The 12,969-nt window shown below is 48.7% G+C and overlaps 1 protein-coding gene across 2 annotated transcripts in view; it reads right to left on the reverse strand.

Annotated features, from left to right (window-relative positions):
- The window catches only part of GLB1L (galactosidase beta 1 like), a 192,436-nt gene that overhangs the window by 162,256 nt on the left and 17,211 nt on the right, over positions 1-12,969 (reverse strand). For both annotated transcript variants that reach the window (XM_078679155.1, XM_078679157.1), the window contains 3 exons: positions 9,911-10,061; positions 7,984-8,044; positions 375-469 (listed from right to left, as the gene is read on the reverse strand). In XM_078679155.1, the coding sequence (XP_078535281.1) occupies positions 375-469; positions 7,984-8,044; positions 9,911-10,061 (307 nt within the window). The remainder of the gene's footprint in view (positions 1-374; positions 470-7,983; positions 8,045-9,910; positions 10,062-12,969) is intronic.

Below are 12,969 nucleotides of genomic sequence, written 5' to 3' on the forward strand. Positions count from 1 at the left end.
CAGAGACATGCTGCTCTGTGAGAACGTCTAGGCACAGATTGACTCCATCGTGACACCCCACACAGGCCTGTTGGGTCTTGGAATGGCAGCGGCTGCTCTACAGGGCTGTAAAGGAATGATCGGCTTCAGGGCCTGGCGACAGCAGCCGCAGAGCCTCGGAGCACACCTCCCGACTATGGCAAACAACCCCCCTTACATGCTGTTGCCTGTTGTCCTACTGTGAAATCTGGCTCTGACTCACACAAAGCTCTGTCAATGGACACCGATCCTGACCAGCAGCTGCCCTGCTCTTCCACTGCCACTCTTCCCTCACCTTTGGTGCCGAAGCTCGTGCGCGTAGTCCACCATCCTCGCTGTACTCATTCACAACATACCTGGACGCTGATGATGTTTCCACCATTTTGGTAAAGTTTGGGCCTCATTTTGGGAAGGAGAACATTCAGCCAGGTGTCGACAGCCGTCAGGTAATCTACAATCACAGAGACACACAGCAGACTTGAAAGGTAATCCACTCTTGTTGAATCAATAACACACAGAATGCAAAATAAGCGACTAATAATCCTAGTTCTCTTTCGGATGTCTCTCTGTATAAATCCACCAACACCTTGAATATGAGTTATAACCACACATATCCTTTCCCACTAGAACTGTACATCTGTCTGATGCCATTTTAAAACAATACGAGTGAATTTGGCTGCCCTCCATTGTAGGACAGGGGGGCATTATTTAAAATGGTCGCCCACCCTCGTTTCTATATGTCCCCGTGGGCTGCTGCGCATATTCTTTACAGAGCTGCTGGCCCGAAGCAACAACTTCCTCTGAGCAGGGAAAACGCCACGAGTCTCCTTTGAAAAATGTTTCTTAACGCCCTTTGAGGCAGGGTTGGTCTGGGCCGATGTCCAACTCTACTATTGCAAAAAGAACAATTGATGGACAGAATGCAGAACAATGTCATATATTCACCCCAGTACAAATATTTGGGCCTAAATCCATCATTTTTTTGCTCACCATGCCATTCCAGTTTGGACCCAGCCATATGCAAATCAGTCTTGACCCTGTGCCCCCAATGGGAACAGTCCAGCCCGAACTGCCAAGCCAGGTCCTCCCTGGACTGGAAACAAGCATCCTAGGACCATTTATGGGCTTTCAGCCCTCATCAGCCAGGATAGCTTGACTCCAGTGGCATTGAGAGCACAGGACCCACGTCTGGGCATACCTGTCCCACTCGGGTGACAAATGCAAAAAGAACTGTTCCCACGAAGCACAGGGTCAACACTGATTTGCATATAGCTGTTTCTGAACTGGGGTGGCGAAGTGAGCTAAAGAACGATGATGGATTCAACCCAGATCTGTGACTGGAGGATGAATGTCTTAAAAGTTTCAGCGCGCCATCCATCATCTCCTTGTGTTTGCTTTGTTCACCCTAAGTTGGCAGGGTATGCCCAGGCGTGGGTCCCTTGCTCACTGTGCCACTGGATTCAAGCTAGCCTGGCTGATGAGGGCCGTTAGTCCGAAACCGGTCCCAGGATGCTTGTTTCCGGTCCAAGGAAGACATGGCTTGGCAGTTCGGTCGGGGCTGTTCTCATGAGGCACAGGGTCAGACTGATTTGCATATAGCTGTGTCTGAACTGGGGGGGGGGCGAAGTGAGCTAAAGAACGATGATGGATTCAACCCAGATCTGTGACTGGGGGTGAGTGTCTGAAAAATTTCAGCGCTCTGTCCATCATCTCCTTGTGTTTGCTCAACTCTACTATTGGGCGTCTCATATGATCCTCATACATGACTATCTCTATGCGGATAGAGATGACCTGCTGTGGGGTAGGAGCTCTTTATCCCCACTGACCTCTCATCCTCCTCTACAGTAAGACCCTCCCTCATTCCTTGCCCCGTTACAAGTCTTCTCAGACTATGTTGTATTAAGACATCAAATGGCACATCAAAATAACAGCAACACTGCTGTGGCAGGGCCCATGGCTGTCCGAGATTTGTGTTCACCTGCTGAGGCTTAATAGGTAACTGCGGTCACCGAGTACAGTTGCGTAGAATGTCCCTTAACGCTAGACACCCTAGACCAGAGGGGTATCTTATGGTTATATCAAACACTGATTAATAACGCACCGACTCCCAGTTGATGCTCAGAGCAAAATGGGACATAGATCGAGGCGTCCTAGAGGATGTTGAATGGACTGAGGCAGAGATGGTGCGCAGGCTGCTGGGTATCTCAACGTGTTACCATCTCGTTCAGTTTACAAGCTTTCACAAACTCCACATTTCTCTTTTCCACTTGGACCTCCTGACGAAACCAGGTGGCTCTCAACCAGCCCTGGCGACGTAGCACTGCTGACCCTGCTAGGGCACGAAAAGCCGTGGAAGCTATATCCATAGCACAGTCGATATAAAGCATGGGAATCTATGAAAGTTACCAATTCTGGGGAACCAAAGTTACAGGTAAGTAACTTGCTTTCTTGTCTCCGCTGTTGAGCCTCGCCAGGCACCTTCTATCATATAAGTCTGGGACTGACCAATTATTTGTAGCCATTGGCTAGCTATCAAGAGAGCCCTGAGCAGCATCATAGTCTGCTGAATCAAACTAGACCCAAAAATCATTTGGCAGAGTATTGTGGACAATCTGGGGGTGTCTTGGAGCGCCTGAGCCCTAATGGCCATGGGCTACTTGGTGGCAAAGAAAGATACTGCATGCCACTGGCTAGATGCCTCTGCCCCGTCCCTTGCTGGATGGACTAATGGGGTGAACCACTGCACCGCAGTGGAGAAACTGGCATACACAGCCCACGGCGCTCATAAACAGTATATTAAGATTTGGGACCCCCGTGATATCCCTGTCATTGTGCAGCCTGCTTCTGACTCCAGAGTGGTGTAGAGTAGAGTGGCGTAGAGAGGAGTGGCATAGGCTGACGTAGAATGGAGTAGAGAGACATGGATTGTACGGTGGAGTTGCGTAGAGTGGACTGGCATAGAGTGACGTAGAGTGGAGTAAAGAAACATGGAGTAGTGTAGTGAGGTACAGTGGACTCGCGTACAGTGTAGTAGAGTGGCACATAGTGCAGTAGACTGGCATTCTGTGGAGGGGAGTGGCATACAGTAGAGAGGCATATAACAGATTGGTATAGAGTGGAGTGGCAAAGAGTGGCACAGAGTAGAGCGGCATACAGAGGCGTAGATAAGAGAGGCATAAAGGGGCATGGCATAGAGTGTAGGGGTGTGGAGTGGCATACAGTAGAGTGGCGTAGAGTAGAGTGGTGTGGGGTAGATTGGCGCAGAGTGCAGTGGTGAACAGTAGAGTGGCGTAGAGTAGAGTGGTGTGGGGTAGAGTGGCGCAGAGTGCAGTGGTGAACAGTAGAGTGATGTAGAGTGGCGTAGAGTAGAGTGGTGTGGGGTAGAGTGGCGCAGAGTGCAGTGATGAACAGTAGAGTGATGTAGAGTGGTGTAGGGTAGAGTGGCGCAGAGTGCAGTGGTGAACAGTAGAGTGGCGTAGAGTAGAGTGGTGTGGGGTAGAGTGGCGCAGAGTACAGTGGTGAACAGTAGAGTGATGTAGAGTGGCGGAGAGTGGTGTGGGGTAGAGTGGCGCAGAGTGCAGTGGTGAACAGTAGAGTGATGTAGAGTGGCGTAGAGTGGTGTGGGGTAGAGTGGCGCAGAATGCAGTGGTGAACAGTAGAGTGATGTAGAGTGGCGGAGAGTAGAGTGGTGTGGGGTAGAGTGGCGCAGAGTGCAGTGGTGAACAGTAGAGTGATGTAGAGTAGAGTGGTGTGGGGTAGAGTGGCGCAGAGTGCAGTGGTGAACAGTAGAGTGGCGTAGAGTACAGTGGTGTGGGGTAGAGTGGTGCAGAGTGCAGTGGTGAACAGTAGAGTGGCGTAGAGTAGAGTGGTGTGGGGTAGAGTGGCGCAGAGTGCAGTGGTGAACAGTAGAGTGATGTAGAGTGGCGGAGAGTGGTGTGGGGTAGAGTGGCGCAGAGTGCAGTGGTGAACAGTAGAGTGGCGTAGAGTAGAGTGGTGTGGGGTAGAGTGGCGCAGAGTGCAGTGGTGAACAGTAGAGTGATGTAGAGTGGCAGAGAGTAGAGTGGTGTGGGGTAGAGTGGCGCAGAGTGCAGTGGTGAACAGTAGAGTGATGTAGAGTGGCGGAGAGTAGAGTGGTGTGGGGTAGAGTGGCGCAGAGTGCAGTGGTGAACAGTAGAGTGATGTAGAGTGGCGGTGAGTGGTGTAGGGTAGAGTGGCGCAGAGTGCAGTGGTGAACAGCAGAGTGATGTAGAGTGGCGTAGAGTAGAGTGGTGTAGGGTTGAGTGGCGCAGAGTGCAGTGGTGAACAGTAGAGTGATGTAGAGTGGCGTAGAGTGGTGTAGGGTAGAGTGGCGCAGAGTGCAGTGGTGAACAGTAGAGTGATGTAGAGTGGCGTAGAGTAGAGTGGGGTAGAGTGGCGCAGAGTGCAGTGGTGAACAGTAGAGTGATGTAGAGTGGCGTAGAGTAGAGTGGGGTAGAGTGGCGCAGAGTGCAGTGGTGAACAGTAGAGTGATGTAGAGTGGCTTAGAGTAGTGTGGCGTAGATTAGTACAGTTGAGCGTGTAAGTAACTAAAGCGTAAATAGAAACAGGAGATAGCTTGAAAGCAACATAAATAAGAAGTCATATGCTGTGTTAAAAGTAGGACAGCACATTGCATGTCCAGAAAGGATACTGAAATGCTTATGAATTCAGAAAATAGGTTGTTGCAAAAAGAAGACGAAGAACCAAGAAGAGGAAGAACACATGCGCTTGGTCCATGCTTCAGGGATGATCTAGCACAAGAAAGGAAGGGAAGCCTATGGGAGTTAACCCATCGAACGACTGCAAATGAGAGTGACAACAAAACAATCAGTGGTATATTGGGGACGGGTTGTAAGCCCACTTAATAGTAAACAATATGTCTCACAGCACAGTGCATGCTCTGTCCTAAGATTTGACATGGTGAACAGCAGTGATTTGTTAGCCCGCACACGGGAAACAGAGGGAGCCACATGCCTTTTCACATTATCTTATCTAATTCCTGCGGTTTTCTGATGCACAACGAGGTTACCACCGCACATTCACATACCATAACATTCATTGCCCTCATGACTATTCATATATATTGTGTGATTTGTGGGGCACACTACTAGAGCAAGATTTTCAAGCACACTTCGGGTTGGAAAAGTCTGGGATGCTCTTTAGACCAGGTGTATGGTACCCAAAGAAGGGAATGTTGCAAAATGGTGCTCCATGGTATACCACCCTGTCAATAAACATAGCCTAATCTCTGGAAAGCAGCAGAACACCCTGGCAGGCACACCATGTGCTTGGGAATAAAAAGAGTTACTGCTTTGGGGAGTGAGGTCTCTCACCCTACAGGTTAGAGACTTGCCTGAGGGTCTTAGCTGTGGGCTGTCTCATCATCAGGCAATACCTCTCAAATCCATTTGCTACCTGGCAGTGGCATCAGTATGGTTTTGTGGTTCAGTCAGATCTACGTGCCAACCTTCAGGGTCTGCGATTGTGTGATAGTCAATATCTGGCAGTGATGGCATAAGCCATACTCTTCCTCCCGACAACAAGAGAGAGAGAGAGAGAGGATGAGTAGGAATGTTCGCTTCTAAAGTGCTTTCAGCCTCCACCATGACAAGTGTGTTTCTTGTAAGAATGAAATGTGGATTTCCAATCTGTATAAAAGGAAGCCCCCCCACGTCTCTTTCTGTGGTCCTACTGTCCACTGACATTCCAAGTCATTCACCTTTCACTACCCCTTATCCCATAATACTCATGACATGGTGGTCATACCTTTTGAGTTACATTCTCATTTCAATATTATACTCTCACTTCTGTATCTGTTACATCTTCTGTCAACTGTTGATGTGGTCATCACCTCTGCACACTATGCCCAGAGTTCCATTCTCCAGCACCTGATATTCTATTGGGCATGTTCGAGACAGATTCTTCTCTTGCTGCTGATAGGCTGGAATGTGTTTGCTAAGCTACAGAGACACTACTGTGAAAATAGGATCCTTCTGACCGCTGACTTTGTCAACTCCTGCTCTACATCTAGTCCCAAACTGCTCAGATGTATTGAGGCAAATGGACCTAACACCATCCACCCCTCTGAGTTTATTCTGGAACAGCACCCTTGACTTCCAGTGGCCTGAGTTTTTTTATTCAGTGAGTCCAACCTGCATCTCTGCTTCTGCACTGCCCTGGTGTAATCAGTAAACAACTTGATATCTACACCCTCCTATACACTCAGTCCGATCTCTCTTGCAGCCTGCACAACATCATACCCATCCCTGTATTTCACCAGATGACAATTACAGTGGGGGCCCCCGGGGAAGGGCGATGACCGGTGCACTGAGAGCCCTCGCTAAATCTAATAGTTGCAACAAAGCCCTGGGCATCAGAATACTGATTGTCAAATTCTCTATATAAAGTTTCATATTACCTCCCTCAGATTGTTCAGGCAGACCTACCTGTCATATATTATTTCATCCTGATCTACCCTCTACATCCTCTGCTCGTTGGTCCAGTCATGTTGCTTTTTAATGTGGGTCACCAGAGTGGTGATATACCTTTCCCCATTACAATAGACTTTTACCCACTTCCTTGACTCGTTAGGTGAACTTTCAAAGGTCATATCTTACCAGGCTGAGGTCGAACATCACACTGTCTATTCTTGATTCCAGTAACTACTACATGTCTGAGAACCAATTAACTTAGACTACATTTTCTAACCGGTGCGCTACATCTCTAAGACGACCAGTTTCAGGTGAAATTATCCTTCTCATCTTGGTTATTGCACCTGAGGCAGCTCTCCAGTCACACATAGCACATGCTGGGAGCTGGAGCAGGATGGTGCTGCTTTTTGCTCTTTCTTTATGTAGGTGTAACTCTAGCCAGGTTACAACCTGACCTACTGGTACTGCTTTGGTCGAGGAGCAGTAAACAACAAAATGCTTCTCCTTCTTTCTGGATGGGCACTGAAGCCAAACAGTTGTACATAATTTAGGGAGGGTGAAAGGAGAGGAGCATGAAGGAGCAGCTGGCCATGCTGATGAATAAACACACCCGCACCACAAATATAACACAAAATACATCATACTGTACCTGGGAATAAACTGCACTGGTCCAAGAAATGACGTATAGGCCTTGAAGGGAAAGGTTAAGAGTGGTCCAAGTCATAGGTGGGGAAGTGCTCACAAGTAATGAAAGTAGAAGACGCATTCTCTCCCAGGGAGCTCCCCAAGGGTCTGTTCTAGCTCCTGTACTGTTCAACATTTACCTGGAACCGGTGAATGACTTCTTCAGGAACTCTGACATCTGCGATCACCAATTTACAGATGACACCATATTTTACTTGAGGGGATTCTGAAATGGGCCAAGGCTCACCTGGATCAACTTTAGCAGGACTAAGCCACAATATGCTTGTATATAATAGGATCAAAAGTGTGCTGCTTAATTCATGTTATTATAAAATGTCCACAGTTCATGAGACTCTCCCTGCCAGAGACTTTGTGTGCTTCTACACAAATCCCCGCGCTCTGCCCCCTCTCTTTGACTGTCCTGTGTACACATTTCCAGTGTTGCAGCCTTATGTAAAGTGCGGTGACGCTCCATGGCCCAGGAAGGCACTATGTACAAACATTCATGAAATAGATTTAGCAGCACATGAGAACTGGATCAAACTGAAAGAAAGTAAGCTCAGGTCTATCAGAACACACCGAAGGATCAGAACCACGGTTCTGCCACAGAATAAACCCATCATATGTCGGTGTCCACAAATCAGCACACCAGTGCAAGAGAATAAGCCCTCTTTGATAAAGAATTAAATAACTCTTAAATATTAAAGGAATTAAACCATTACCATAAATAATACGCATAAATGTGTCAAACGTAAACCCAACTGTGCCACTGAAGAATCCAGCCCTAGTTCAGGAGAGGGCCTGATTTGTCCGAGAAGAGGCAGCGCCTTACCTGGATCGGAGGATCGCAGCGTGATGTTGGGAGTCTGTAGAAGCCAGGCTGGGAGGCCCCCCTGAGAAGGGATATTGTTGGGGGAGAGGGACATGGAAGAAAGAAAGCAACAGGTCACACATGATGATAGTTCTGCAGGGCAGCACAATATCTTAAACAACGCAGATCCCCACCCCATCTCTCTTCAGGGAGACCAGGCCTTTCATCTCCCTAGTCAAAGCTGAGCCCTTTCTGTTCTCTGAGACAGGGAGGTACCCCCTCAGCACCGTATTACACCAAGAGCAGAGCTACCCCTCTATGTGTCTTCCAAACAGGGTAGAGGCTCAGCTGTATTTCTTCCAGGCAGGACAGCGGCGATACTCCTTCGTTTCTCCTTCTCATGCTCTCATCTGTTTATGTCACTGCATGCTCTATCCTCTCCTTCTGAACCTCACACCTGAAACCCTCCTATGACCATCATGCCTGGACCCGGGTCATTAGCACTTCCCCTCTCGTGCCCTGCCATGTGAAGGTCACCCATAAAGGGAGAGGAGGGTAGTGTCAGGAGAAGTGGAGAGTGACAGGAAAGGTGGACAGTGGCTGGTGGTGGACAGTGACAGGAGAGGTGGAAAGTGGCTGGCCAAAAAGACGAGAATAGAATAAAGACAGAGGAAGAGAAGAGTGTAAGAGAGGAAACCCCAATGCAATGTCCACTGGACCAATGACTGAATACTTTTCCTCCCTCTCAACTTCATCCGAGCCGTCACCTCTGACAAAGTTTCAGTGGGCTCGACTGGAACTATAATGGGATTCTGCAGGCACCCACAAACACACTGAAAGTCAGCAGCCACCATTTCCAGCCATCTTGTTGGATGTCAAATCTCAGGAAATCTGGTTGCCCCTGGTTTAGTGAGGTGTACCACTAAGGTGCCTACCTTCCCTGAAGGCGACCAAGCTTCAGACAAGGTGTGAAGCCCCTGAAAGGATGATGCCACAGTGGTGGATACAGATGCCGCATATGGTTTTCTGATGTTTATAGTCCAACGGGTGAGGATGCATTCGTAAGCTCGGGTTCACCATGCCCTGCTTTCCTAAACTGTTGACACAAGAGCCCAATGCCCGCTTCTTTCTATAGTCTCACATAGTTAGAGACAAGGCACAAAGGGCTCACGTCTGGATCACGAGCCTGTAATCTATATTACAGCGTGTCCTTCTCTTCCTCTTCATCGTCTGGAAGTCTCCCGCTCTCCCTATGTGCACTTGGAGCTCTAGATTCGAAGTTCACTGCATGTTATACGATTGGTGCATCAGATTAGTGTGACCTTTTTATACTGCCCTCTAGGACAGAAGCTTAAACAAGTACTGTCAAAGTCATTCGGTCTGGCATTGGCTGCCAGCCTTTTGGCTTGGTCAAGGACTGTTTTTTGTCATTTTTTAAAACTTTATTGGGGGCGTGGCCGGGCCCTAGCCAATGTACAAAAAATGGTTAAAAGCAACAATATTTTTTGTCTCAAAAATCCCACATTGCCATAGCAGAGCTCCACACTGAAGGGAACTACCTTGAGTGAATGTGCTCGTGAAAGAGCAGAATGGCGTCACTCACAGTGAAGTTAGCGAAAAGCCGAAGAGAGCGAAGCTACTGCCCCATGCTGTATACTGCAGTCAGCCGAAGAAGAGTGACTGACACCACAACAGACCAATGGATGAAGACAGCCGACTGAAAGCTCTAATATAAGTAGATTATCCATATATTTTAGTAAAATCAAAAGGCATTGGCCAGAACTATAAACACATACATTCTGTTTCTATTAATTACATTTTTGGCAATTGAGGAGACCATTTCCGGGGGTGGGAGTCACCGTCACTGTAAGACCAGTGACGGGGTCATGAATGGCACAGCCAGGCCATTCACTTTACTGCTATCATATTCTCCGATATGTGGCCTTACCATGTCCCACTCGGCACAGATGTAGGGTCCAGGCCGCAGAATCACCAGAAGCCCAACCTGCTGCGCCAGCTCCAGAAAGTGCTCGACGTCGCGGTCATTCTTGAAGTTGTAGACGCCGGGCGTCTCCTCGTGGAAGTTCCAGGGAATGTAACTGGACACGGGAACAAGAAGTAAAATCATAAACAGGACTCTCAATTTCATGGTATTTATTTTTGGGACTTTTCTGTCTACATTCATCCATATTTTCTTTTTGCTAACTTTATCTGTATTTATCCATACTTATTGTTTGTTAATTTTATCTGTATTTATCCATATTTATTTGGGGTTTTGTGAAAAATGAAACTGAAACTAGTATATTTTCACATGTATTTAACAGATAAATTTGCACTTATCCTGAAGTGCCTGAGAGATTTCAATGATATGAAAATCCATAGATGATAAATCAGTGCACTTTTGTGAAAAGATACACATATCAGTATCAACCTTGTTCATATCTATCGCTGTTTAAGCATCTTTACTAAAATTCCTTTATTTTTCTAACCCCCTTTGCATGTCAATCGACACAGCTGTGCGCTTGGCCGCCATGACTGACAGCATTTAGAATCACTCAACAAACAACCACATTTCCGTTTTTATCCACATTTAAAAATTAAAGCAGACAGGAAAATAAATGGGTTTCTGTATGTATTTATCTGTAAAAATCAGTAAAAACAGGAATCAGGGAGTCTTAACCCGTTGGCTACTGCCGTCGGCCAATGGTCGTCGCGAGCACTACCTTGGTAGTGCTGCGAACGTCCGTTGGCCGACGCAGCCCCACCCGTTTCTGCGAACGTTCAGCACTGGCACAGAACATTCGAAGCAGCCAACGGGTTGATCATACATTAGCTGTATAAAGAGCATTAGTGAGAAAGTAGAGCACGCAGGCTCCAGTCGCGGGACTTCAGGGAGCCCGAAGTGGGCACCTGTCAGCCGGGCAGGGGCTCCAGGGACCCAGCTGGGGGGGATTAGAGGCGTATGCTTCTACCGTCCTAGGACTCGGTCTACTATGCAAACGGAGCCAAGCACAACCCCTTCAACGCTGGACTCTCAAGAGGGCTAGCGCGGGTCAACAGGCCCCGCACCCAAAACCACACCCTGGAGCCCAATAATATCACTGCCCAGCCCAGTGGTCCTCTTTTCAAAAAGACAAGTGCTTTATTTGACCAAAAGGCAAAACTCTGTTCAATACATGTAGACGAAGGTGCGAGTCCAGTGTGTCTCTAGATGAGGGTGGTTCTCTTTCACACGTCACCTCCAGACGGCTCTCCAGACACAGCCTTTGTGTAAAGTGATGCTTGTCAAAGCAAGGGGCAGTAGGGCTGGTTCTGAGCAAGGGGTACTCACACACCAGTAAAGTGAAGTGTGAGATCTCTGCGCTAGACTATCATCAACCCTCCTGAAGCAGTAATCGGAAACAGATTAACGAGCAGGCCTGGCCAAGAAACTTCCTCTCCTTGAGCACCAGAGCTGCAGTCCCACCCCACAGCCCCACTAACCAATTGGAAGAGCTCTGGGAGAAGTAATCAGCAGTCCCTTGCTAACAAAGACATCCTGGAATTTCTAAAGGCAGCCCTATCGCCATCCTCCTCGCTTCAGTGTCTGGGTCGCCACCCTCTCCCACACAATGCAGTCAGTACACTACAGCTATCCGGGGAAGCTGTATCCATCCTGCATCTTGGGCCATGTTAGACACAGGCATCCAGCCGGGACCCAGGCAGACGGGCACATGCACTCCTGCACACATGTGTGTTCACCCTTGCACGCGTGCATGCTTACACATTCTCCCTCTGTCTCACACTTTACATGCACAGGGGACGTCAGAGTAGGGCTCGGGGTCTCTCCAAACAGAACTTTACAAGAGAGAGGACAGGCGAGTAGGCTTCCACTGACACAGGGGATGAAGGTTTGGTCAGACCACAGATCATTAAACATGGTTTGCTGTCACCACTGCTTTATGTGATCAACCCCAGGGCATGGGCACTGGTCCTCTCTCCACCACCAGAGGCCACGCTCGGCGCTCCCCCTCCAGTTGTAGAACAGGCCAGGGACCTCGCTTTGTCAGCAATAGGCCTAGGCGTCTGCCTTAGATTAGAGTGACGTCAGGGCTAAAGTAAAAGTCAGGGTGTCAGTGTTGCATGCAGTCGGGCACTCCGGGCAGGGGAACACACTCGTGTACCTAGAACGAGTGGTGCCATCGCTCACGGAGAAAGACGCCATCCACCTACCTCGGCCCCCTATTCCCACTGTGATTCCTGTTCCGAACTTAGGCTGCCACGGACACAGGCCTAGGATGCAGGATACGTCGCCCCCACCCTACCTCTCGAACCACTGAGACGGTACTGCGGGCCTGTGGATAGACCAGGAGGATTACAACGCCCTCTGCAGGCACGAGGACTTGTGACTTTCAGACCAAATCCAGAGAGGGGAGGCGCTATCCCGTCACCATTCCTTCAGCATCCCTGCTCCACCATCAAACATCCGTATGCAATGCAGAGGAGATCCCCATCCTTCCCCCACTCCGTCATCAGACCTCCATATGCAACTCATGGGGGTGAAAACCACCCCTTCCCCACTCCCCGCCACACCTGCCTTTCCATCATACTCCATATCAAGTCTAGAGGTGAGCGACACGTTCAAAGGGTCCACGTGCTGCACCAGAGTACAAAAGGTTGGCTAGAGGGAAAGGGTGAATGTTTTGTGGGTGTGTCCGACTTGTGTCAATCATTCCGGTGTGTGTCTGAAGCCACGGATGCAGGAGTGAGCGAAGGTCCACAGACAGGTATTTATTACTCCTCTGCTCCTTGAGTGCAGATGTGAACTGCTGTAACACACCTGTCTGTGGATGGCAGGTGGAGGTCTACTATCTTAGTACTGGTGTTAATTGTCTTTGCACATGCTCAGTTTCTGTAACTTCTCCTCTCTCCACTTTACATCCTGCTAAACTACAACCCTAAGCAGTAACTTCTGTTCCTACTGCCCTCACCACTTTACACTCATGTGTTTCAACATTCTGCCCTTTC

The sequence above is a fragment of the Lissotriton helveticus genome, chromosome 3_1, assembly GCF_964261635.1.
Source record: "Lissotriton helveticus chromosome 3_1, aLisHel1.1, whole genome shotgun sequence".
NCBI lineage: Eukaryota > Metazoa > Chordata > Amphibia > Caudata > Salamandridae > Lissotriton > Lissotriton helveticus.